This window comes from Oryx dammah, unplaced genomic scaffold, assembly GCF_014754425.2.
Source record: "Oryx dammah isolate SB20612 unplaced genomic scaffold, SCBI_Odam_1.1 HiC_scaffold_26, whole genome shotgun sequence".
Lineage (NCBI taxonomy): Eukaryota > Metazoa > Chordata > Mammalia > Artiodactyla > Bovidae > Oryx > Oryx dammah.
The window spans coordinates 72,754,620-72,769,045 of record NW_024070210.1 but is presented as its reverse complement, the minus strand read 5'-3'; the positions used below and the strand labels follow the sequence as shown (position 1 = coordinate 72,769,045).

Below are 14,426 nucleotides of genomic sequence, written 5' to 3'. Positions count from 1 at the left end.
GCCCAGAGCTATGTTAGTGTTTCCTCCTATATCCCTGAAATTAGTGAAAAATCATAAAGACACCGAGCCTGAGTCTATACTTCAGGTTCACTGAAGATTTTTAGAATATCTGTCTTGTTTTAGGAGAGTATCATCAGCTCTATGATGTATATATTCAACAAGTAGGTGTAATTTTTCATTTTGTATTCAAAGAACCAGACATAGCTGAGTCATGAACTCTTCAAGTCAGTTCAGTTCAGTTCAGTTGCTCAGTGTGTCTGACTCTTTGCGACCACATGAACTGCAGCATGCCAGGCCTCCCTGCCCATCACCAACTCCTGGAGTTTACTCAAACTCATGTCCATTGAGTTGGTGATGCCATGCAACCATCTCATCTTCTGTCATCCCCTTCTCCCTACCTTCAATCTTTCCTGGCATCACAGTCTTTTCAAATGAGTCAGTTCTTCATATCAGGTGAAGTTTCAGCTTCAGCATCAGTCCTTCCAATGAATATTGAGGACTGATTTCCTTTAGGATGGACTGATTTCCTTTAGGATGGACTGGTCGACTGTCCTTGCAGTCCAAGGGACTCTCAAGAGTCTTCTCCAACACCACACTTCAAAAGCATCAATTCTTCAGTGCTCAGCTTTCTTTATAGTCCAACTCTCACATCCATACATGACTACTGGAGAAACCATGAATAGCTTTGACTATATGGACTTCTGTTGGCAAAGTAATGTCTCTGCTTTTTAATATGCTGTCTAGGTTGGTCATAACCTTTCTTCCAAAGAGCAAGTGTCTTTTAATTTCATGGCTGCAATCACCATCTGCAGTGATTTTAGAGCCCCCCAAAATAAAGTCTGTCACTGTTTCCACTGTTTCCCCGTCTATTTGCCATGAAGTGATGGGACCAGATGCGATGATCTTAGTTGTCTGAATGTTGAGTTTAGAGGGGAGTATTAAATTATCAATTATCTCTGCTTGAACTCTGATACCCCTCGCCACTGAGTGCCCTCACATTTTTATACTTTGTTGCCCTCTAGAGAAAGTGCCAATGGTTAGATAGCTAAAAAGCATCTTCCATTTGTATAGGTTGTTATCATGGGTCTGTAAGGCAGCAAGAGATGCTTGCTTGAAAATTTCCACTCAAACAGATCTGATTGGATTTCTTCTGCCTCATTTTGGAGCCCATCAGGAGGACAATTAGAAATATATTGAGTGGCTTCTTGACTATTCTTTAGATGTGAAGTTCATTTGTTGGCAAAGAACAGCAAATATAGAATAGATTTTCACACTTAAGTTTTTGAACTTATTCCCCAAATTAAGATGTGGTTTAAAATTTTTCTAGTTTTGTAACATTCTGCTTAGAAACGGCAGGATATTGAACAAAATAACATGCAGTTCGGTGAGCAAGTAAATGGAAATCACTCTAGGAGGGATGGGGCACACCTTGACACTAGCATATGGTGAACCAAGTTGATTGTATACTTTGTATTTGGCCCCTTTCCTCTCATCAAAAAGTAAGAGCCACAAATGTTTTTTTTTTTTAATGTTAATACTCTATATTTAAATTTCCCAAGTAAATGATTAAAAAACCATGAAATAGTCCTGAAATAGCTCCTACCATTAACCAATGTACTGGCATTCCTCTTTTCCCGCTCAAAGCTCAGCTGACATTTCCTAAGAAACTATTTCTCAGAATATTTGGAGCCGTGTTCCCTTATTAGTGTTCTCAAATTAATGTGCAGTCATTCCAGGGTGATGAAGCTCACCCATCAGCCCTGGCATTGTGTGTTCTGAGGGCACACAGAGCTGTTCCACACTTGGGTCTCCCTAACCTGCCTCAGCTTCATTCCCATAAGACTTCATGAGCAAATAATAGCCTGGACCATATCAGTGGCGTAATAGTGACAACTAGGAGATGTGAGTCCTTCACTGTTTAAAACAACAAAGACAAGCTGGAGGTAATCATTGCATTTTTCCCGTCCTTATGTAGTTGGACATTTTGAGAGAGAAAACAGTTGAATGCTCAAGTTCTTACCAGCTTCACCATAAATCTGGGGCTTTAGTTTTGTTACGAATTGAATTGCTTCCCCCTAAATTGATTTACTAATGGCCTCGACCCCTCCCCCTTACCTCAGACTGTGACCTTACTTGTAAATAGGCGTGTTGAAGATGTGATTAGGTAGGTTAAGATGAGCTCAGACTGGAGCAGGACTGACTTCTAATCCAAAACGACCAACTTTCTTATAAAATGGGGAAATGTGGACACTGCCGGCTGCAGAGGAAGAATCGGCATATGGAGTTGGAAGTCCTGCTCCCCCTAGCAAGTCCATTTTGAGCTAAATGAAAAGTTAGATGGGTATACCCACTTTCCCGACCCGGGACTTCAGGAAATCCCTGCTTGGTGAACATGTCAGCTTTGAGCCTGAGTTCTAGGCACAGGGGTTTAGTCTCTTATCATGGGTTCCTCAAAGTATCTTTGTACCTCGGAGCATGACTACATCTTTTAAATTAAAATGGTCTGAAGGTGCTGTGTACTACTCATTATGGACAGAAGTAAAATTATCTGGAAAGAGGTGCTATTTTGTATCACCAGAGGAGTAAGTACTTCATAATATATGTGACAAATTTTTATCTTGGTCTTCTGAGGAATTAGGAATAAAAAATGAATTTTCTCTATTATATACACACTGCCTGTCCTCCAGCTAATGGGATTTTGAACTTTCACTGTTTTGCTTTCTTTGATGTCTGTTTTCTGCTTCTCGAGTAGGGAAAAGCCATTTATTTTATTTTTTTTAAAGAAAAACACTCATCCAACCACTTTGTTGGGCTTCCTCATAAGTGCCTTCCTAAGGAGAAAGCATCTTTCCTCTCCCTCTGCCCTCTTTCTGCCCCACCCTCCTTCCTGCTTATGCCTGCATGCTTCCCTGCTCCATTATTGCTCCCCTCACCTCCTCCTCCTCCTCCTGCCTTCCTCTTCCTCTTCTTTCGAGCTAAAATTGATTCAGTGGTCAGGAAAAAGTTGACATGATGGCAGATGGTCCGTTGTGAGAGCAGCTCCTTGTTACTGCCCCACCAACCCAGTTGCCTGCAACCTGCTAAGAAGTGGTATTCCAAAATTCTGTGATTCATTTTTGGAAATGCCTTTTCCCATAGAAATAATGTTGGAAATGGCCATGAGCTGCTAAACATGACTGCCAAAGCCAATTTACTTCAGTATATGAGTGAGGTACAACCCTCATCATGCTGACCTGAGCTCAGAGTCCTTGGAGCTGGGGCCAGGTGGTACAGCTGCAGGAGATGGGCGGATGGATCTGAATTATCTTCCTTGTGCATGACATTACCTGCCTCATGGCACCCTCTCCTTAGCCTCCCAGAACCTTGCTGAGGCCCTGTCCACAGGTCTGAGGCAGCATGCTCCACAATTTCCTGGTTGTCTTCTCCCACCAAGAACCCTTTTGCCAAAAGCAGCTGAGAAAAGCATTTAACATTAAAGGTGTTCATGTTTTGAACTCAAGTTAAGTGAGTGTGGGCAGGAGCGATGCTGAGAAAGGAGCACACACAGATGGATGCACTTCACTGGGAATATTCTAGCCCTTGGGTGATGATTTCATAGGTACTCACTATCTGTTATATATTATAACTTAGATATGTCACATATATATTCTTAAATGACTCAAATATTACGTTAGAGAAATGGTAATAGGAAAACAAAGTGGAGAAAAGCAAATGTTCAGTTTTGTTATGGGCAAGAACCCAAATGTCATATTTCACAGGAAAGGCAGACACATAGCAAAATGTGAACACTCAGGCCTGAAAAGACAGGGTTGCCAACGGTTTCAAATACAAAAAAAATTGTCATTTAGTATCAAAAAACTGTACTGACCACACTATGTAATAGTAGTTTCTTTCCTTTTCATTCACTGGGAAAATATGTATTGAAACAAAGATAAGTATTTTTAGATATGGATCATAACAAACATACACATTTGATGTGTCTATTTGAAGAGTAGATAAGACTTTTTTTTTTTAAACCGTCTTTGGGCATTAATAGTGCTTTAAAATAAGGTGAGAAAGTAAGTTAAGAAAGTAGATATTTAGAAAATACGTTCTGGCTAAAAGGAGCCTGAATAGTAATCCACCTAAGGCCGTTCTCCGAGGCGGTTCTTTTGAACTTGATTTCCCATATCTTCTTTCCTTCCTTTGTTTCAAAACTAGGCTGTACCTGTTTTTAGAGAGAGAAAAAAGCAAATAAACAATACAGTCTCTGCATGGGTGCTTTAGCTGATCTCTGTGGGGGCTGGTGCAATGGCATTGTTTGTTTATTAACACTATTGTTGAGGTAGTGTATTTTAAATCAAATATGTCTAAATGAGCACAGCCTATTCATATATATGTATATATACATATATGGGTCCTGTACTTAGTTGATGTGAGCTAAACCCAAAAACCATATTTGAAATGAATAGAAAAAAAATCTACAAGAGGATAAATCCTCACTTTATCACTCCACTTTCATTATATTTGGGAATTATCCCATGGAATGTTTCAGAATGGTTGCTCAGATGGTAAAGAATCTGCCTGCAATGCAGGAGACCATGGTTCAGTCCCAGGGACAGGATGAGCCCCTGGAGAAGGAAGTGGCCACCCATTCCAGTATTCTTGCTTGGGAAATCCCATGGACACAGGAGCCTGGCGGGCTACAGTCTGTGGGGTCACAAAGAGTCACAAAGGACTGAGCGACTAACACTTTCCCTTTCACTTCACTTCCAGCCTTTATACAATGCCCATTTTTACCCATCATGAAAATGCCATAGACTGAGGGAGGGGCAGCTTACACACCCCAGGAGCTCTGGCCCCACAGGGTTTCTCTGGTTCTTTCTCAAAACAACGGGTACTCACACAAGGACAATTCTGTTTTGGAAATCTCTGTTTGCTTTCATGCTTTGTAGTATATTTTGATTTTAAAATGTATAATCATAAAAAGCTTTTCTTCAAGCTTTATTAGAGTTTTTAAAGGAGTTAAAAAATGAATTAAGGATGTCGCTGTATTCTGTTCTATTTTGTTTGGTTCTTACCTTTAACTTCCCATTTTCTCTTTTAAGCCAAAATTCTACGCCAACTTTATGGGATTCCTTAGAAGAACCTGATATTCGGGATACTAGCGAATTTGAGTATTTATTCTCCAAAGACATACCTCAGCAGAAGAAAAAACCTCTCTCAGAGACCTATGAGAAAAAAAACAAGGTCAAAAAGGTATTGCCTGGCTATAGTAATCATAACTATGTCACTGTTTTTTGTCCTGCATGGGGTTTCATTGTGTGCTGCTGGTTTGCTTTCACTCTGTTTTCAAAAAAATGTTTTGGAAGATTTTGACATCAAGGAGCCAATAGTTTGAGAAATAGTTTGAGAAATCTGTACTTAACTATTTTGGTCATATTGTCTGAATTTTCAAACTATTTTCTTAATCTGAACTTTTTTCCAGCCATTAATTCTATTGTAAAAAAAAAACTGATTTAGTGAAAAGTGGTCTGTAGGCTATGTGGAAAATATGCCTTACTTATTTATAAATTCACTCATTGAACAACTATTTATTGAGAGTGTATTTGTGCTAGCTTTGTTTTAGGCCCATGCTATCCAGTAGGGTATTCCTGAGCCACATGTGACCAGGTTAAGTCATCACATTAGATCAATTTAAATATTTGGTTCTTCAAGTGGCATTTGCCACTTTTCAGTTTTATTCTTCTGGCTAGTGGCTACCATACAGCAGATTAAAGAGCATTTTCGTTTTTATAGAAAGTTCTATTGGATAGCACTGTCTGAGCACCTGGGTATGTTGGTGAAAAAACAAAACAGATTATATTGACAATCAACATCAAAAACAAAACATTATATTGACAATCAACATCAAAAAGGCAAGTCATGTGATAAGAGCAAGCAGCGTAAGGAGGATCATCTTTGGGAGGAGTGGGAGGATGGGTTACAGGCTTGAATACAGCGTGTTCAGAGTAGTCCTCATGGAGAAGGTGACCTCTGGGCAGACTGGAGGGCTAAAAATCTGAGGCCATGAGCCACCCATCAGAGAGCAAGATCAAGCAGTCAGAAGGTGTGGAGCTGAGTGACCAGTGTGCCTGCACTGACTGTGTGGCCCAAGTCAAAGTCCTTTCACTTGCCGTGCCCCGCTATCCATATTGCTCTAAGAAAGACTCGAGTGAGGTCACTTACACAGTGTGCCCCCAGGGTGCCTGGCACCCAGGCAGCCCCCAGCTAGTGCTCGCTGCTCTCGTTCTGCCACTGTTGCTGCCGCTGCTCCTCTCTCTCTGCCTTTATGTTGGGATGACAACATAGATGGTGTTGAGGAAAGTCAGTTGGCCCATGAGCAGTGTGAGTTCGAGCTGCACGGGTCCACTTGGATGTGGATATTTTTCAATAGTAAATAATAGAGTCTTAAACAGTTAGCTGAATCCATGGGTGCTGAGGGCTGACTCTAAGCTATATGCAAATGAACTCCTTAGTTGTTCAAGGGTCAGCTTTGCAGTACTTGGTTCTGCTGTTGATTTACAATGTGATTTGGGCAGCTTGTCTCACTTCTTCAGGCCATATTTTCCCTTCTCTTTAAGACAGAATTAACAATATCTGGGTCTACCTGAGCCATCAGGTTGTTGTGAAATTCAAATCTAAGAGGATTGGAAGAAGTGTTTTGAGAGTGTCTAATATCGAATGAGAGTTTCATCAACTCTTCATCTTAAATTATACACTGAGGTGCATACATTGGTTCATATCTCAAATAACATTATGATTGAGAAATCTGCTGTGCCTCATAGTGGGGGAAATGGCAGAAGTCTGAATGCAATTTTCTGTTTAAACAAATTGGACCACTGACTTGAATTATACGTAAAAATCATTATCAAAGTTTTTTACCTATTAAGTTTGATGGAATTTTTTGTTTTGTTTGATGGAATTTATCAGTTTTCCTGATAAAAAATGTGATCCCAATTATAATTAAATATCAGAACAAATCTTTTAAGAGGACATATTGCATGAAACAACTTAGTTACAGGCAAGAAGTCAAATGATAGACTATGAAATATATACATGTGTGATTAGAATCCTATGACATTGAAATAATTTGCTTTAGCAGGCCAGCTTGCTTTTTAAATGCCATCTATAGGAACAGAAGACTACTTGTTTCTATACAAAAGGCAGAACCAGAATCTCTATATTCCAAAGGTGGCATCATATTGCCTCTTCCAGGAAGTTTTCTCTGACCATCCAGGAAATCCATTGAATGTTTTCTTACCCAATATCACATAAAATTTACTTTTGTTCTCTTTTTCTTTTAAGATTGCTATTACTCCTTGTGTTTTCCTCTCTCTGGATGCTTGATTACATGTTATTTATTCATAAAGCTAATTCTTTCTATTTTGATGAATGGGAATTTTTAAAACATTGAAGCATTTGTTTTTGAAACATGAAAGCATTATTTTTTTAGTTTATTCTTATTTCTTATAATTGGTTGCCTCGTCAACAAAGGATTTTTCACTAAGGCAGTTAGTACTTGATGTGTTTGTTTTTCTGAGGGGTAAAATATCCTTCATTTAAGCTCTTTAATCTTTCTGAACATTGAGGTTGCTGTTACCCCCAAAGAATCTGTGCACATGTGAAGTCACTATTTTTTCCTTAAAGTAGGTCTACTGGGCTTTCTTGGTGGCTTAGTTGCAAAGAATCCACTTGCCAGGTAGGAGACATGGTCGATCACTGGGTTGGGAAGAGCTCCTGGAGAAGGAAATGGCAACCCACTCCAGTATTTCTGCCTGAGAAGTCCCATGGACAGAAGAGCCTGGCAAGCTACCGTCCATGAGGTTGCAGAGCTGCATACAACTTGGCGACTAAACAATAAAATGACTACAGGGTTTTGATGGTCTTGAGGCTGCTTGAAGTCTGCAGAGAGCTTGTATCCCACCTTAGAGCTGAGATATTCTAAGTTTTAAAGAAAATAATGAGTTCAGTCAATGCCAGAAAACTCTGAACCTGCCTCCTATATGCCTTCCCTCTGTGCCCGTTACCAGATCGCCAACATCAAGATGGATCCCTCTGTCTCTTCTGAAAGTCAGATGTTTTTTTTTTTTTTCTTTTCTCTGAGAATGAAGATAAAAGTGAATTTTATCTTTGCGATTGTGAGCAACTGGGACTTTGAGCACTGGAGGCCAGCTTTGTTAGCCTAACCACAGAATGGTTCCCATACAATATGACCAGGAAACACTTGCCAAATACATCTTTTTATGGTGACCAAAGGTGGAGTATATGTTGGAGTTTTAAAAATTCAGCATTCTGAACCTTGGCCTCTGGGACTTTGCTAAAACTGAGACATATAAGTGAGCATCTCTTAAGTAGAGCTGGTTTGCATCCATCTGTGTATCCCACATTTTTAGTTGAGAACTGTTCAAATTGTCATGGTTCTGCTAAACTCAGATATGAATTTCTACTTCCATCTTTTATAACAGTTCCCACCACTGGCACTAGTTTTAAGTAAACAGATATATAGCTTCTTTTCTTTTCTTTTTGATACATATCTTCTTAAACTGGGCCAGGATCCTGTTTTCTAGTTAAACACAGTCTAAGAATTAGAAGGAGCCTTCCTGATCAACTAATTCGGTACCTTCATTTTGGCCTGTAAGAAACGAGATCTAGAGAGATAAAGATGACTTCTAGGGTTTGTATGCATTTCACAGGAAGTAATTGATAATGACAGAACCTTGAGAGGATGTAGAAGAGCCTCAGTATATATCTCCACTCTTCCTTAAACAGTAATTCACCGTACTTAAAGATAATAGATTTTACTAGGGTAATTGATTTTGACATTTGTAAATGAGAATAGCCATTGTTAGAATCATCAACAGGATTCAGCTACACTTGTGCAAATCTCAAATATGTCCTACATGGTGAAATTATCCAGGGTTTTCTTCAGGGTCTTTCAATAGGAATCCAGATCTTTGAATGAAAAGACACTTTGGGTATAAGTCCAACTATAAAATAATATGGAGAATTGGAACTGTTTTCCTTTGACCCTAACTATGACAAATTCTTAATTGCATACTCAGACATGAGCCTTCCTCATTTGTGACCCGAGACCATTGTGCCGCGACAAACGTAACATTTACCAAATTGAGAACCAGAGCTCAAAACATCATCTCTTGTCTATACTACCAATGCTTAATACCACCTCCTTTTTTTTTTTTTTTTGCTCTCTGACAGCTTTCAGGAAAGTTGTATAACTTGTACACACTAATTCTTTCTCTACAAAATAGGGAATAACAACCCTTCAGGGTTGTTCTGAGGATAAAATGAAATCATGATTGTGAAAGTACTTTTAAGTATTCTCTAGAAATGTAATAATCTGTTAGTTTATGAACAAATATGAAAACTTTGCAAAGAAATTCTTGAACATCACTTATTCCCACAACCTTGTAGAGCAGGGGTCCCCAACCTCCAGGATCTAATGCCTGATGATCTGAGGTGGAACTAATGTAATAATGATAGAAATAGAGTGCACAGTAAATGTAATGTACTTGAATTATCCCAAGCCCTGCCCCCAGTCCATGGAAAAATTGTCTTCCATGAAACCAGGTCCCTTGTGCCAAAAAGGTTGGGAACCACTGTTAGAGGGCCTTCAAATATAAGTGTGTCCTTTCCTGAAGCTTTGCAAATGGTCACCTTTAGATCATTCCTGTTCTTCAGTATTTGTGGAAGAATTCCACAGCTTCCTTTAATGGCACATCCTACAGACATCTAGTAGTTCATCTTACAGTGGTTGATATGTCTTTTTGCACTGTGAAGTAAGAGTTTTCACCGTCAGTATGCCCATATTTATACTATCTCTAAGTTACATGTATTCTGCGGAAAGGCAGGTCAGCGCCTTGACAAGGAGACAGAAAGCTGCTTTCATCGTCTGAGATTCTTTGTCCTGGTGCCTGTCAGAGAAGTAGCTACTCCGATAAACTTTCCAATTGCTTTCTAAACTTGCCCAGCTGCATTCAGAAAATCAGCATGACCTGCCAATGTTCTTTCTCTGTTGAAATGGCACGATCTTACTTTGAATTAGGAATAATGTCCGTGCCTGTTCCCTCCTCTGTAAGATACATAAAAATCATTCCTCTCCCTCGGCCATTTTAATAGAGATTTCTTAAGAATTAATGAGATAGTGGCTATTCCCTGATCATTGGTGGGGGTGATGGTGTAGGGAGGGGTGGTGATGGTCCCTCAGAGGCTTGTCTGTTGAAACTTCCTGGAGCCAAAAGCTTTCAGTTGTAATTGGGTCACTTTGGCCAGGATTGTAGCTGTAACTCTCAAATCCCAGACTTGGTGTCTCAGTTTAGTGGGGAGGGGAGAATAGTGGAAGGAGAACATCATTTGGAATTCTGAACGTAAATTTATAGGGTTTTCATAACCTGTTGCCTTCCAAGTTTATATAATTTCAGCTTTTGTGTACAAAGATAATTTCTCTGGACCGCCTTGGTAAGGTCTGTGCATTATTCCCCTCCCCGCCCCCCTCCGCCCAGGAATGGGAGTGCATTTGCCCAGCCCTTTCCATTTCTCATGTGTTTGAAAAATGAGCAGTGAGGTTAGGGGTTATCATCTATAGCAGTGAGTGAAATCACTTGCCCCGTGTGTTGATTACACCAATATATGACCTTGAGGTTATTAGTGCTATGTCCAGATTCTTTGAGTGATATCTGGAATGATCTGGGCTTTCCTGTTCTTTGGTTTAAAGATCCCTGACTGGCCAAATGTACTGAAAGCAAACGGGAGCTTCTGTTCCATGGCAAGCACCAGCTTACAAAAATTCTGTCTTGTAAATTTTATTTGGAAATAAGACAGCCCAGAAAGTTAGGTTGTACTTTTACTTTATTTACTTATTTTTTTAAATGGTTGTTAGAACTTGTCAAGTATGGATATCAATGATTCTTTCAGAATGTTGAATTTGAGTATTATTCTTGGAGTTCAGCTATGTTTCTCTTGTTGGCTGTTAAAACAGTAACTTAATCTGGGTTTATACCTCAAGCCAGCTCGAGGATTGTAGGGTGTTCAGTTCCTACCCACACCACAAGAGGGCACCTTCGAATGCTGAGCTCCAGAGCTAAAGTGGCTTCTATCCTAGAGCCGGGGCTGTAGAACCTACAACAGAGTTAACTGCCCCTCAGCACTACCTTTCTTCTTGTTAAATTTCTTTACTTTGGACCATGAGGCCAGATTTCACAGCAAATTATCCACTCAAGGTATTGGGAGCCAAATGCATACTCGAAAGACTTACAGGTATTAGTAGAATAGAAATCATTAGTAGGCACAGTTCCAGTACTTAGAATGAATGACAGCAGTATAAAAATTTATGAAGTATTAGACTTAGCCCCTTTGAGACTGATTCTGGGATCACCTTCCTTCTTCTCCCCTGCCACACACACAGCGTTCTTTACATTGTCCATATCTAAAGGGAGTGAAGATGTATTTGAATATAGACTTAGGGTTCTTTGATTGGAAAATAAAGAAATTGATTAGATGTTACAAGATGTACTATGAGAGAACAATTCTAAATATCTTTTTATTTTTTAAGTATGTTCTCCTTTACTCCTAGTAGAGTAAAATTTTTGAAATCTCACCTGTATTTTTCTGGACCTCATTCATTTATACTTAACACATTTATATATATACTTAGACCTTTTCTAAGATTGTGACTGGCTAGAGCTAGACAGTGGTTTGAGAATGAGTGTTAGTGAAGGGACTTTGATGGTGTCAGTGATTTCTCTGGCCTCCAGTGCTAAGCTAAAAGTATGTGAGGAAATACCAATAATGAGCAAAGATGTTACATGTGTGTTTAAGTCGCAAACCCAAGTCACATGGATGCTTGCAAAACTGAACACATAAATGCTTTGCAAAGTATACACATCTCTGATATAGTCAAAGGTCAAAACAGCCCCCATGCCACATGCACACACATGTGCACATTAATAAATATGTGCTTAATATGGACAGAAGCCTTAATAATCTTGTATTTATGTAGAATCTTTCAAGTGAAGGTGACAAGATTTCAATAGCAATAATAATGGTTAATGCTCCTAGCATTGATTAACTTATCCAGTTGTCATAAGAACCCAGTGAGATCTTTCTATGATTATTCCCATTTTGTAGTTGAGGAAGCTGGAGCTTAGACGTTTATGTAACTTGCCCATCATTACACATGTGTGTAATGATGAATCCACCAACCATCCCAGAACCTGTGCTCTTAAGGACTTGACAAAAGGTCTGTTGGTCTGAATTTAACTACAAGTGCTGACTTTATATTCACTTGGAGAAGCCTGAATTGTATTTTCTGGTCCTTGTTTAGTGAAAAGAGTGCTGGCTTTGTTGTCCATAGACCTGGTTGGCTCTGAATTTAGCCAACTATGGAATCTTGGGCAAATTCTTTAGCTTCTCTGGGTCTTAGGGTTTTCATCTGTCAAAAGACAAAGTTTGATTAGATAAATTCCAAAGATATGGTCATTACTTTTCCTTTGCAGATGGGGACATTATTAGAGGGCAAATGGACAAATGGAAAAGACCCTGATGCTGGGAAAGATTGAGGGCAGGAGGAGAAGGGGGCAACAGAGGATGAGATGGTTGGATGGCATCACTGACTCAATGGACATGAATCTGAGCAAACTCAAGGAGATGGTGAAAGACAGGGAAGCCTGGTATGCTGCAGTCCATGGGGTCACAAAGAGTAAGACATGACTGAGCGACTGAACAAGAGAAAGGCATGTGATTCAACATGTTTGTGCTCAGACCTGTAGATCAAACTGCTTGACACCATAAGCACCATGTTGTGTGAGCCACATGTATATGGGAGCTCAGGGAATAATTGTTAGGGTTTTAGTAATCCCCTAATCTTAAAGGGGGCCTTTCCGGGTGGCCTTTTCAGTGGTAAAGAATCAGCTTGCCAATGCAAGAGACATGGTTCGATCCCTGGGTTGGGAAGATCCCCTGGAGAAGGAAATGGCAAATCCTCTCCAGTGTTCTTGCCTGGAAAATCTCGTGGACAGAGGAGTCCGGCAGGCTAGAGTCCATGGGTTCACAAGGAATCGGATATGATTAAGCGACTAAACAACAACAATGGTCTTAAGAGACAGAAACGTATTGGATAGTTATTTAAAAATAAAGTTTCTCTGTGTATTGGGGTTTTGAAGGACTGGAAATCTGATGGGGGAAACTGCAGTGGAAGGGCTCCAGTGGTCTGGTCTTGAAGGTAACTGGTTAGCCACTGTGTCCGATCATGTAGCCTCTCTGACCTTAGTTTTAGTGACTCTCATGGCCTCTGGAGCAGATATTTCTAAAGATGCTTTCCAGATGCAAAGTATCAGGTCGTACCTGTATGTGGACACTTTCACACATACATTTTAAAGCTGAGTTTGTACAAGTGTGTGAGTAGAATGAAACCATGGATTTAGACCTTGTTTAGTCAATGAATAACATGGATCTACTCTTAAACACGATGTTTCTTCCCCCAAAGATGCAATATTTCCCTTTTCACACTTGTCTCCACTTAATAAAAAATATCTTTGGTGATGGTAGCCAGTGGCTGAGCTGACCAGCTCCTATCAGCTAGTGTGGCCCTCCAGCCTCCCCTCCATCTTCTGATAGAGTTTCCAGAGTACAGAGGCCAAGCCCAGAGTTCAGGTTACACCAGACAAAGCCATCCACATGTTTCCTAGGACAGTCTGGCTTGACCCCAGGACTATGGCTACACTTATGATTTTTTATAAAATACCCTTTGTCCCAGAGCTTGATTTCCTTTAGCCTGACCAGATTTCTCTCCAGCTGAGGCTTATTTGCATGGCTGTAAACACAACCCAACAAAGCTCACCAACTGTGATAAAAGCAAAGGAAACCTGAGACCATTGGAAATTCCAAAATCTGCCTTCAGTATCTGAGCCTGACTCACAGTCACGCCTCAGCCCAGGAGGCTGCCAGCGTGCGGCAGCTAAAGAAATGTTATTCTGATTGATCTGATTAGGGCAACAAGGTTAGCCATGGTCAATTTACAAAGACAGTATGAGAAGAAATCATGTGTGTAGGCAAGTTATGGGTCAGCGAGGCCCCTGCCAGAAGTTTTGAAAAGCCATGGCTCTGCCAGGACCATTATCAGATCTCCTCAGTGGGGTACAAATGGGATTGGAAGGCTATGCCCCTCCAGCGCAATGGATGGCAAAAGGGGTTGGGTTGGGAAGGGCTGGGGAGTGGTGCTTGCTTGTAGCTGATTTCCTTCACTGCCAAGCCCCTTACATGAAGTTCCCTGTACGCCATGAAGAGGACTGCCCCAGCCCCTCGTCGCTGGGGAGAGAAGGTGGGGAGGCTGTGGGGCTCTAGATTGACCCACAGGAGCAGCCAGATGGAACCTATTGGGCATTTTGATC

General features: G+C 40.4%; 1 protein-coding gene across 2 annotated transcripts in view; it reads left to right on the top strand.

The window, feature by feature from the left end:
• Positions 1-14,426, top strand: part of FMN1 (formin 1) — a 435,492-nt gene that overhangs the window by 214,302 nt on the left and 206,764 nt on the right. For both annotated transcript variants that reach the window (XM_040226990.1, XM_040226989.1), the window contains one exon: positions 5,088-5,238. In XM_040226990.1, the coding sequence (XP_040082924.1) occupies positions 5,088-5,238 (151 nt within the window). The remainder of the gene's footprint in view (positions 1-5,087; positions 5,239-14,426) is intronic.